This window comes from Muscardinus avellanarius (genome assembly GCF_963383645.1).
Source record: "Muscardinus avellanarius genome assembly, chromosome: 11".
NCBI classification, from domain to species: domain Eukaryota; kingdom Metazoa; phylum Chordata; class Mammalia; order Rodentia; family Gliridae; genus Muscardinus; species Muscardinus avellanarius.
Window position 1 is genome coordinate 16,480,173 of NC_137797.1, and position 13,532 is coordinate 16,493,704.

The 13,532-nt window shown below is 38.1% G+C and overlaps 1 protein-coding gene across 1 annotated transcript; it reads right to left on the bottom strand.

Moving 5' to 3' along the window:
* Window positions 1–293: 293 nt before the first annotated feature.
* TMEM263 (transmembrane protein 263) lies at window positions 294–5,265 on the bottom strand (the record flags this gene model as incomplete). The annotated part of the gene is made up of 2 exons (XM_080705063.1): window positions 294–580; window positions 5,202–5,265. 2 exons carry the CDS (start codon window positions 5,263–5,265, stop codon window positions 294–296), a joined length of 351 nt encoding a protein of 116 aa, XP_080561189.1.
* Between the last annotated feature and the right edge of the window lie 8,267 nt (window positions 5,266–13,532).

Here is a 13,532-nt window from a genome sequence, read left to right on the forward strand (position 1 = left end):
TAGTTAAACTGAAAGACTTATAGTAAATATTCAAACATACCATATCTTCAGTTACAATTGAGTAAGTGTAACCTTTTACCAGATAAAAAGCTGGAACTTAAGTATGATCAAACTTCATATACTGTGCTAGTATTGGTCTCTTCTTTTAGGATGAAAGCCAGTCATCAATACTTTGAACACAGCAGTTTAGAAGATAAATGTCTGAAACAGATGACTCGGTTGTAGTTCATAATTTAGAACTCAATGCCACTGGCATCATAATGCTGTGGAGAGCAAGTATATCTCCATGTATCTTAGTCAGATTTGTCTTTCTTCTTCCCTGTTAAGGGCACTTTGTTTACAACAGCAGATCCAACGGCTGTCACACCTCCAGCCACAGCAGACACGCCCCCTTTCACCAGCCCGATTCCCATGGAAGGCACGGTTGTAACAGCTGTTTTGGTCACCTCCAGGCTCTTTCCACCAATCCAAGCCACACCACCAATGGTGGCACCAACAGCTCCCTTAGTAACACTGAAGATACCCCCAGTCACACGGGACAGCATGCCTGGTTGCTGCTGTGGATGATCTTTCATTGACCCTAATGAGAGAAAATATAAGACAGTTAGGTCTCAAAGCGCAATACAAAATCATTAAGTAGCCTTCCTTGATAGCGCTAACTACACTGAAGGAAAGACACCGAGGAGCTCCTGCCTCAAGGGAACAGTTCTACACAATGTTTTTATAATATCTTGGTCCAATGCTAAGTCTTAGCACCTGTGAAAAGAAATGCCTTAGACACTAGACAACTTTTATGAACTAGAAACCTATTCTGAAAGATCTATTTTAAAAGTTCTTTGATTTCTTTGACTTATAGTTTTGTTACTTAATGACTTTTTAATATCCTAAAAGGATGAAAGATAATACAATCTTCAACTTCCTTGATAAGATTCAATCATTCATTACTGAAACAATCTTTATAGAAAACAATGGTTCTTAAGTCATGGCTCAGGACCCTCAGACCATTTCAGGGGGGTTCCTACAAGGTAAAAACTACTTTAATAATAATAAGAGGCCAGGTGTGGTGGCACACGCTTGTAATCCCAGCATTTGGGAGGCAGAGACTAGAGGATCGTGGTTTACGGACAGCCTTAGCTACCTAGCAAGGCACTTTGCAACTCAGTGAGACCCTGTTTCAAAAATAAAAGGACTAAGCTGGGCATGGTGGCACAGGCTTGTAATCCCCGTGCTTGGAAGGCTGAGACCTGAGGATCACGTAGGTACGAAGCCAGCCTCAGCTGGCTTAAGAGACCCTGTTTCTGAATAAAATATAAAATAGGTCTGGGAGTTTAGCCCAAAAAAATAAAATAAAATAATAAAAGGACTAAAAAAATAGGGCTGGGCTTATAACTTGAAGGTAATGTGGTTCCATCCACAGTACCGCAAAAATTAAAAAATAAAAGAAAATAATAGTAATAAGATATCATTATCTTTTTATTTTCATTCCCTCAAGTCTATATCAGAGTTTTCCAGAAGCTAGATGATGCACGATACCACAACAGACTAAATGCAGAAGCAGCTGCAAGAACACAGCTCTCTTCCATTAACTCAAAACATTTTTAAGAGATTTGCAAACATGTACAAGCACTATCACACAGCTCATGAATAATTTGCATTGGAAAAGTTATTTTTCATAAAAGCATGTCAATCGTGTTAATATGTGATGGATCTCTTGTGCAGACTTCTCAATCTTTATTGCTAATATGGTAAAAGCAAGCCCTCTGAGGCTTACCAGGGTTATATCTATGTCTGAACTACACCCCTGGCTCTATTTATTTGGAAATAGTTTCCCTTAAGTAGCTGAGGCTGGCCTTGAACCTGCAATCCTCCTGTCTCAGCCTCCCAAGTACTGAAATTACAGGCATGTGCCACTGCGCTCTACTTGAGGTCTCAAATTCGAGAGTGTAAAAATGTTCAAAAAGTCTTAGAACCACTGATTGATATATTTAGGTTTCTGCTGTGTCCCTTAGTGTTATTTTCAAAGAGCTAATGAGGCGCCTCTCACTTTTGAGGTGGCCCACATTCTCCCTCAAATGCATATTTCCTACTTTCCTAAACAGATTTTAAACTAATCATTTAAGTAATGTTACTAACCTAAAATCGTTTATTCAGATAAACTATACTACAATTAAATACTAAGAACACTTCCTCAGTGATGGAAGAATGTGCTTTAAACATCTAGTTTAAAAAAAAACTTGAGATACCCTTAGAAAAAGTACTACTAATATGAAAAAATTAGCTTTATCTTAGTCACAGGATAGTTTTCTTTGGTTGGTTGGGAATTTGTTTTTTTTAAAGAGAGCCATAAAAATGAGCATGTAACTCCAAACTTATATAATGACTAGCAGGAAGTTTTCATGAGAGTTTAAATGTACCAGCTTCAAATGAACACAGGCCTTTTCGCCCATGTAACATAATCACTTAGGCAACAATATATAATCTGGCGTTTTCCTAAACCTCATGGAAAAATTTTGATAACTATACAATTCAGACTTCACTAATTGAGTGAGTACACTCACATAAAGGCAAACTTTTGTATACACAGTTCCAACTGAGACTAACAAATCTAGATCCTTCTCAGAGAAGATGTTGTAGGAAAACCAACAATATTTAATGAAAAAATAGTATCCTGAAAATTGAGCTTTTCTAATGTAAAAGGCACAAATTTACCTTGAAATGTTTTGTCAGTTCTATCATAAGTAGAAAAGTCTCACTGACTAAAAACAATGTATAGGTGTGGATATAGCAATGGCTAAATTTTAAAAAAAATCAAACAAATGTATTTATTAAAATTAAGCAGTTAGCTAAGCATGGTGGTGCACGCTTGTAATCCCAGTACTTGGGAGGCTGAGACAGGAGAATCACAGGTTTGTAGCCAGCCTCAGCAATTTAGCAAGGCTCTCAGTAACCTAGTAAGACACTATTTCCAAATAAGAAAGAAAATCCGGCTGAGGTGTAGCTTGGAAGTAGATTACCTCTGGCTTCAATTCCCAGTACCAAGAAAAAAAACTGAGTAGTGAAGCTGGTAGAGGTAGAGCACTTGCCTAGTATGTGCAAGGTGCTGCTTCAGTCTCCAAAACCACACACAAACCTAAACAGTAAGCATAATTAATTCAAATTTTAAATACCTGAAATAGAAGACTTAAGATACTGATTAGCATGTGAATATGTTCATTATAAAATTATGATGGATAGGATTACATAATTGGTAACTTTCATAATTAAGGTAAAAAACATTAGGGAAAGAGGCAAACTCCTGATTTAAGAATAATTTAGATGTCTCATGCAAAATTTCTCATTAGCAAAATTATCTTGCTTTGCCAAACTTGGTACACATGCATTTAATGACAAAAAGTAATTTTTTCTAATCAAATAGGATAAATGTTAATAGCTACCTCTTTAATTATAATTTATTCTTAAGTGCTGCCACATAAATTATCAGCTTTGCTATTTGCCCATTAAGTGACTGGCATATCAATACATTCCTGAGGCTCTGTCATCTTCCTGACATTATACTCTTGGATGCCTTTTATCCCTTTCCTGACATCTTTCTATAAAGTTTTTGTTAGGTTTTACATTGAGACTTAAGTTTTCTTTTCAAAATTTTGTAATTTTGGGGTCTTAAAGCAGAAAAATAAAGCAGCCAGGCATGATGCTGCAAGGCTGTAATCCTAGTACTTGGGAAGCTGAGACAGGATGATCACAGATTCTAGACCAGCCTCAGCAATTGAGAGAGGCTCTAAGCAACTTAACAAGACCCTGATTCCAAATAAAAAATAAAATAGGGCTAGGGTGTTAGTCGGAGGTGGAGTAACCCTGAGATCAATCCCCAGCACCACAAAAATAAGTAAATACATATATACATAAAAATAAAGAGCTGAGCTAATAATTTCCCAGTCTATCCTTTCATCAAACAAATAAAATTAAACCTAATCAGCTAGTTCCTTTGTCCTCTTTTAGGCTTAAGTGTGAAATTTTTGTTATATTATTTTCCTAGCAATTTTATTTTTGCCTAACAATATAAAGTAAGTTTTAGACAGTGGATAATAGAACTGGAAAGAAAATAAAATTTCCTAGAGTTAGAACTACCAATCCTAGTAATCAACATGCAAGTCTACATGAAATCATTATTTGTATTAAGTTTAATAACAGACTATATCGGGTGTATTCATTTCGAGTCACCCCCCCCCAGCCATTTTGGCATGGGGCTGTATTTCTATTTTCTGTATTTCTATCTTTCTAATAAACTTCTTTAACTTAAAAAAAAAATAACAGACTATATCAAGACCATAATAAATGCCTTAGTCATTTTCTTTTTTTTTTTTTTTCTTTCTCTTTTTTTTCTTCTTTGCAGTACTAGAGATTGAACCCAGGACCACTGTCCCTCTGAGCTACACTCCCAGCCCTATTTTTATTTCTTTATTTTGAAACAGGGTCTCACTAAGTTGCTGAGGGTTAACTAAGAACCTGAGACTGTCCTTGAACCTGTGATTCTCCTGACTCAGCCTCGCAATTACTGGGATTACAGTGTGCGCCACTACACTCAGCTTGCCTTAGTCATTTTCTGTATGAAGTCAGAACATTCAGGAAGGCAGGTAGTCTTTCCAAGGCTGTTGGAAATGAAAGTAAGTCTAAAATAATTCATGATGTCATAATAATAACAATAAATCTCAAATGCCTCTTAAAATAGGCTGATCTTTTTGTATGTATCAAAAATATAGTCCATCCTATCCTTTCCAGTGAAAGGGCATTCTTACTTGTGGTCTTAAAAGTATGATATGAAAATGGACCTTAGACAAAAAAAATTAAATGTGTCTTCATTCACCTGTATCTGTGCTTCCTCTATTAGAAGCTAAACATATTTACCTTAGATTATTGGAACCTATTTACTGACCAGGTAAATAGGCTACATTGGGGGGGGGGAGGTTTGGGGATTGTACCCAGAGCATTCCAAGTCCAAGCTAGACCCCCAGTCCTTTTTAATTTTTAATTTTGAAACATAGTCTCACTAAGTTGCTGAGGCTGGCCTCCAACCTGTGATCCTTCTGTCTCAACTTCCTAAGTACTGGGATTATAGGCATGTGCCACCACGCCTGGCACTATAGTTCTTTAATTCACAAAGATATTATTTTCATTCTTAAGTGTTATAAATGAATGCTTACCTTCTGGTGGTTCATCACTAAGGTATGATGGGATTTCTTGTTGATTTTTATCTGCCTGATTCATGATCTCCTTTAAAAAAAAAAAAACATTTTAAGGTGAAACTACCACTTATCACATGCTAAATTAATACTTAATTTTATTTAGACAACATTTTTTTTTTTCTGGTGGTGGTACTGGGGATGGAACCCAGGGGCTTTCTACCTCCGGGCTATACTCCCAGACCTATTTTATGTTTTATTTGGAAACAGGGTCTCACCAAGTTGCTGAGAACCTCACTAAGCAGCTGAGGCTGGCTTCGAACCTGTGTGATCCTCCTGTCTCAGCCTCCCAAGTACAGGGATTACAAGCGTGCACCACCATGCCTGGCTAGACAACATTTTTAAACACCAACCACAAATCCACTTCATCTTGTCTCTCTCCTATGTCAAATCCTAGTGTTTAAGAAATATTTTATATTATACCAGTGGACAATATAAATCTTACCTGAAACACTAACTGAAGAAAGGCAGACACAGTATTAGTTTTCCTAATGTTGTTAACTGTGGGGGCTTCAACTTATGAAAATTACCAATTAAAAGAGAGCTGGAAGATAGGGGTTAGCGGGAAGAAAGGATCACTTTTCTATATACATATGACACAACCACTCTGAAATCGTAAAAGATAAGATTCTGATGACTCGGATGTTGTTATATTTAGAACTCTGATGAAGACCAGAGGAGAATACAAAATATATACTTGAATTACTTATAAATAGAAAGGGAACCTAAGAAATAAATGTGTGTGTGTGTGTGTGTGTGTGTGTGTGTGTGTGTGTGTGTGTGGTTTTTTTTGCAGTACTTGAGATGGAACCCAGGGGCATTCTATCTCTGAGCTATACCCCCAGCCCTATTTTTTATTCTTTATTTTGAAACAAGGTCTCACTAAGTTTCAGAGGGTTCACTAGGTAGCTGAGGCTGTCCGGGAACCAGGTAGCTGAGGCTGTCCGGGAACCACGATCCTCCCGTCTCAGCCTCCCAAATGATGGGAATACAAACCTGCACCACCACGCCCAGCCCTAAGCATATATGTTTTTAAATTCATATGACTAAGTAAAGACTAAAACAAGTCAAGATTGGTCTGAAAGTTTCTTTATGATATATTATCTTGCTAGGATAAAACTAAGGTTATTATCCCAGCAGTCAACTAAATATTTCTTAATCATATATCTTGATAGCCTAAACTACTTTATAGCACATACACAACAGATACTGAAAAGGCTATTGTAAAACCTAACAGCGTGCTGTAATGATCCATTAACAAATAGTGACTGAGCAACTACTCTGAGCTAAGCAAGCTTTAGGTGCGAATGGGGCACAGAGTGTTAATACAGCCCAAAGGATCTGCCATCATGACACGGTCGCTCTAGCTGGGGAACATAATTACTACACAAACACTATTACTGTTTGTCAGGTGGTGCTAAAGAGAAAGGGGATGAAGGAGAAGAGGGTGTGATATTTTACACAGGATATTCTGTGAAAGCTTCATTGCAGTTACATCCCAACAGAGGTAAGGCTGTGAGTAGTGTGGGGGTTTCAATAGTAATTCTAACAATGCAATTCATCTTGCTGTACATTTATTTATTTATTTATTTATTTATTTATTTATTTATTTATTTATTTTGGCGGGTCTGGGGATGGAACCCAGAGGCATTTGACCTCTGAGCTACACCCCCTGCCCAATTTTTTATTCTTTATTTTGAAACCGGGTCTCACTGAGTTGCAGAGGGCCTCACTAAGTAGCTGAGGCTGTCCGCGAACCTCAAGCCTCCGGTCTCAGCCTCCCAAATGCTGGGATTACAAGCATGTGCCACCACGCCCGGCTTGCTGTACTTTTAAAACTTAAATTCCATCTAAAATGGCACTTCACTGCACCTTAGAGTCCAGTAGATGATGTGTTTAATATGTATCTTAGTTGCTCTAAAGAAAAATCCTGGCTCAGACCACTTATCAGTAGTACCTAATCTTATCCTCATCTGAATTGTTAATTTAGCACATGTATTTAAGATTTAAAAAATAATAGTAAAGATGTTATCTCTTACAGAAAAGGGAAAAGAAGTTCATGACAGATTTGCCTTAATTTTAAAATTCCTTCAATCTAAAAAGTTACATTCTTTCCATTTTCTTTGATTGATCATAACAAAATATCCACAGCTTGTGATTATGGCTTCTGGGATCAGAAAACCTGTTTGAATCCCAACTTGACCATAAGCTATATGGCAGCAGAAAAGCAACTTCTTTTGATTCTTTTTATTAGTAAGATTAAAAATAAAAATTAAAGATATTTTAGCTCAGCAGGGCGTGGTGGTGCAGGCTTGTAATCCCAGCACTTGGGAAGCTGAGACAGGAGGATCGCACAGGTTTGAAGCCAGCCGAGGCTACTTAGTGAGACTCTCAGCAACTTAGTGAGACCTTGTTTCCGAATAAAGTATAAAATAGGTCTGGGAGTGGAGCCCCGAGGGTTCCACCCAGTACCACCAAAAAAAAAAAAAAAATTAATATTTTAGCTCTAAATCTAAGATGAGAACATTAAGAAATTCAAAAAAAAAAAAAACAAAAACATGCAGTATGTATGTGTTCCTTTTGTGGAAAAAAATTACTAGAACCACCTTCCTCCTCACCACTGGGCTATTTCAAGAGGAAAGACAGCTGTTTATAAACTGTTCTTCACTGTAGTCCCAGTTATCCACATTAGACACACACACACAGTCACTTAAGTACTTGCTCATCCATTCAGCAATTAATCAACAACGGCTTTCATACTCTATGTCAAAATAAGGAAATTATATGCACCTTTATATCTTACATATTTTAACTATAGTTCAAAAGTAAGTATGATTATGATAGTAAATGCATACATTTCAAAAGTGCCTTTCTGGTTTCTAGCCTATAAATCTCTACTAGTAGTCTTACCTATTCCTCCTAATACAAAATCCTTTTTAAATTATTTTTCTCTACTGTATCTAATAATCAAAAAAGAAATACTTGGGAGGCTGAGATAGGAGGATCGCAGATTTACAGCCAGCCTCAGCGAGTTAGTGAGGTCCTCTGCAACTTAATGAGACCCTGTTTCAAAATAAAGAATAAAAGAATAGGGCTGGAGGTGTAGCTCAAGGTAGAATGCCCCTAGTGTCAACACCAAGTTCTGCAAAAAGGAAGAAAGAAGGAAGGATGGAGAAGGAGGTGGGGGCTACCATGTAAAGATTTGCTTTAGCCGGGCGTGGTGGTGCACGCTTGTAATCCCCGCTCTTGGGAGGCGGAGACAGGAGGATCACACTGGTTGGGAGCCAGCCTCGCTGGCTAAAGAGACCCTGTTTCCAAATAAAAAATATAAAATAGGTCTGGGAGTGTAGCCGGGAGATAGAAGGGCTTCCAAGTGGACTAATGCAAGGACAAATAGGACAGAGATTAAATATAGTTAAGTGGCTACTTTAGTATAAAAGTAAAATAGATTAGCAGTCTCAACCCTTGTCACTGTTCCCTGCCCAAATAAACAGCTGGGCCAGAAATCTAGGAGTCACCCTTGACTTTTTGTTTTTTAACATTCTCATCTAAACATCAGTAAATTGTTGCCTAAATAAGTCCAGATATGACTTTAGTCTAAACCATCTTAATCTCTCACCTATACTACTACAATCTCTAGTCTCCAAGCTTCCACCTTTGTTCTTCCTTCAGCCCAGCCATGTAATACTCTTTAAACCCTCCAAGTGCTTCCTATTTTGCTCAGAATACAATCCAGAGATTTTACACCTTGGCCTCTGAGGCCAGACATCTGACCTCCATTTCTGCTCGATATCATTCTCCCTCTTGCTCATTCCTCTCCTTCCTTCCTCTCTCCTGGAAAGGATCTTCCCCAAGATCTGTGCATGGCTTGCTTCCTTACTTCAGGTCCTTGGGCAAATATCCCTATAAGAAGACTTTCCGACCACCTTATAATAGGTCAGCACCCTCGACTGCTTTGATTTTTACGCACCGAACTGCTCTATATTCATAGCTCTCATGGCCACTTGATCTGTTGGTGTCTCTCCCAGTTAGGATGTTCGCTCCATGAGAACAGGCTTGCTTGTGTTCCCTACTCTCCCTCCAGAGCTAAATGTCTAATGCATGGTTGACACAGAAGTACCTGAATTTTCTGTATGAAATATAATATTACTTAGCTATTAATGTGAGATAAAAGAATAGTCTAGGTTAAGATTTCTAGAGTGAGCAACTAAGTAAACAGATGAAGAAGATGGGAGGGAACATTAGAAGAGAAACTACCTTTACAAGAAAATGGAGTTTTGAACAGGCTGTGTTTGAGGTGCCTTCAGAGCATCCACAGGAGACGTCCAGCAGGCAACGTGATTTAAGAGGCCAGAGACTTCCAGCAAGAAGTCTAGGTTAAAAGTCGAGGTTCTGAGAGTGGTTTGAAGTGATAGCTGAAGCTGCTGTGCGTTAGTGACATGATTAAGGAAGAGTGGTAAGAAGTAAACTGACAACTTGAACTAGGACAGCCAAGCAGAAGCCAGCAAGAGTAATAAGCAAAATAAACCTGCAAATGAAGAGTCAAATGACTACAGCTTTGTTAAAGGCAAAAAAGAACTGTATAAGCTTTCTAAAATCATATACAATGGATAAGTTAAAATAATTTAAGAAAACCAAATCCTCCAGGAAACTCATAATATATTTAGAAACTAGTGTAAAAGATATATATCATATGATCTAATTACTAGAATGCATAAAAAAACTGGAAGTATACAAAAGTTTAACAAAGATTGCCATTAGAAGGTAGAAACATGCCTATATAGTATTAATAATATATTTTGATCCTATAGTAGATGCCTATATAGTGTTTATAATATATGCTATTTATACATATTTATGGTATGCAATAGTGTTTACATATAGTATTTCTTTAATTTTTCTACCATAAATGTATTACTTTTGCAATAAAAAATTTTAAGTCTTAGAGATTGGTGATATTCATAATTTATTTATTTTTGTGGCACTAGGGGTAGAACCCAGAGAGATTCTACCTCCAAGCTATACCCCCAGCCCTATCTTTTTTTTTTTTTTTTTTTTTTCTCTTTTGTGGTACTGGAGGTGGAACCCAGGGGCTTTCTATCTCCAGGCTACACTCCCAGACCTATTTTATATTTTATTTGGCTATACTCCCAGACCTATTTTATAGTTTATTTGGAAACAGGGTCTCGCTAAGTTGCTGAGAGCCTCACTAAGTAGCTAAGGCTGGCTTCGAACCTGTGCGATCCTCCTGTCTCAGCCTCCCAAGCGCTGGGATTACAAGCGTGCGCCACCACACCCGGCTAGTATTCTTTATTTTGAAACAGGGTCTCACACTGAGTTGCAAAGGGCCTCACTAAGTAGCTGGGGCTGTCCGTGAACCACGATCCTCCTGTCTCAGCCTCCCAAATGCTGGGATTACAAGCATGCGCCACCATACCTGGCTCATAAATATTTTTAAACTTCATCTTGTCCTATTTATTCTAGGTTTTTATCCACAGATGAAGTTGATAATCTAAGAAACAATGCACTTGAATCACATAATGCTCTAAGAAAATTACATCACTGCATTTTATTCAGTTATGCACTTGGTAAGGAAACCCTGACAGCCTTAATGCAGGCTATTACTACAGGAACTGTGTAATATTGTTAAGGTCATTACCCACTATATCGTTTACTAGCTACCACATGGAGCTCTACATAAGTAAGTTCTTTAGAGGTAAGTCTCCCAAATATTATGGGGTTTTTTGAGATTTATGTATTTTCCTATTTAAAAGATATAAAGATGTGATGTCTGCCTTTGGCTTTTGGAAGTTTATAGCTAGAATCCCAGCTCCACTAGGTAGGCTCTTATTGTCTAGCCATGTCCTTTCTGCTGTGCTCCTGCTCCTCCTACATACGCCCTAAGGACCTCTCTTCTCATTGCTATTTTTCCTGGTTTGAAATTTGAATATCTTATTTATATTTTTACCATTTTGTTAATACTTGTTTATACTGTAAGCTGCTACACAGTATTTATTTGTGGAATAAGTGGAATAAAAACAAAATATTTGTATCCACATTAGCTTTAGCCTCACAAGAAAATATGCATATTGATAAGGGCCCCAAATTTCAGCATAAAAAATGAAAACTCTAAGCTAGGGTTGTGCTTTTCAAATGTACCTTCTTGAGTAGGCAGAGATATGTTAGGAGCTTCAAGAAATCAGATGAGATACATGCTGTATGCATTTAACTCCACAGTAATTTAAATACTGTTTTATTTTTAAATGTACACACAGTAAAAAGTAAAATGAAAAGTGCTTGGGAATTTCTTAAGATAACTAGACTTAAAAAAAATATATTCTTAAGAAGGGTGGTGGTGGCGCACACTTGTAATCTCAGTACTTGGAGGCTGAGACAGGAAGATCACAGGTTTGTGGCTAGCCTGAGCTACTTAGTGACTTCCTCTGCAACTGAGTGAGACCTGTTTCAAATAAAGAATAAAAATAAAAAAAAAAAATAGGGCTGAAGGTGTAACTCCAGAGAATGTCCCTGGGTTCAATCCCCAGTACTGGGGAAAAAAAAATAATTCCTTCTTGCCTAAGAGTGCTTTAGGGTGCACTCCCAGTTTACCAGCACTCCCCTGCCAGCCCAAACACACTTCCACTCCCATCATGCATTCACTTGGCTCTCAGATTAGGAGCATTTCTATAGAAGATTTTTAAATGTGTAAAGTTTGATACTATTATACAGAAATAGTCACATTTAAAATTACTAGCAGGAGTTGCCAACAGGGTTATCAAAAAAATAGCAAATAGCAACTCTGGAGTCCCATCAAGGTAGGCATGTGTCTACCTAAACTAGAGGGACTTAATTTCTGGAGGCCCGTCAAAGTACTAAGAGGCCACAGAGACTGGTTTTGGTTTTAATATTTAGGTTTCTTGTATGTCACTGGGATTCTTTTGTTGTTGTTTGGTATGATTTCATTTGGTAAGAAGCACTGAAGAAGAATTAAACTCAGGAATGCTTTACAACTGAGCTACATCCCCTGCCCTTTATTCCATTTTTCTTCTTCCTATTTATTTATTATACTGGGGATTGTACCCAGTAGCATTCTACCCCTGAGCTGTACTCCACCCCTTTTTATGTTTTATTTTGAAGTAGGGTCTCACTAAGTTGCAGAGACTGGACTCAAACCTTTGATCCTATCTCAGCCTCCCAAATACTGTAATTACAAATGTGTACCACCATGCCTGGCTTTTTTTTTTTTTTTTTTTTTCCCCTAGTACTAGGGATGGAACCCAGGGGCATTCTATCTCTGAGCTACATCCTCAGCCCTATTTTTTATTCTTTATTTTGAAACAGGGTCTCACTGAGTTGCAAAGGGCCTCACTAAATAGCTGAGGCTGTCAGCAAACCCTGATCCTCTTACCTCAGCCTCCTGAATGCTGAGTTACAAGCTGCTGAGATTACAAGCATGTGCCACCACGCCTGGCTGGCTTTTTTTATTTCTTATTTTGAAACAGAGTCTTGCCAAGTTGCTAAATCTGACCTTGAGGGCTGGGGGTGTAGCTCGGAGGTAGAATGCCCCTGAGTTCCTCCCCCAGTATCCCAAAAAAAACAAGAAGGAGAACAACAAAAACAAGAAGAACAAGAACATGGCCTAAATCTGGCATTCAATTTATAGTCCTTCTACCTCAGCCTCCTAAAAGGCTGGGATTACAAGTGTGTGCCACCACAGCTGGCCCATTACCGGTCTTAATAGAAAGGATGTAGTATTAAAATTCCTCTGAACCAGGCTTGGTGGCGTGCTCTTGTAATCTCAACATTTGTGAGGCTGAGGATACTGAGGATTGAATCCAGGGGCATTCCACCTCTAAGGTACATCCCCTCACCCTTTTTTATGTTTTTTTTGTTGTTGTTTTGTTTTGAAACAGGGTCTTGTTAGGTTGTTGAGTCTTGCTACAATGCTGAGGCTGCCCTTGAACCTGCAATTTTCCTATCTCATCTTCCCAAGTACTGGGATTATAGCAATGAGCCACACATCTGTCTCAGTCTTTCAATATTTATAATGGTGATTGCACCATAAGAATATATCAGGGCAGCTGGGCATGGTGGCACACACTTGTAATCCCAGCAATTGGGAGGCCGAGACAGATCATGGTTCACGGGCAGCCTCAGCTACTTAGTGAGGCCCTTTGCAACTCAGTGAGACCCTGTTTCAAAATAAAGAATAAAAAATGGGACTGGTGGTATAGCTCATAGGTAGACTGTATATATATATATTCTAGAACCCTTAATTAAAATTATGTAAAA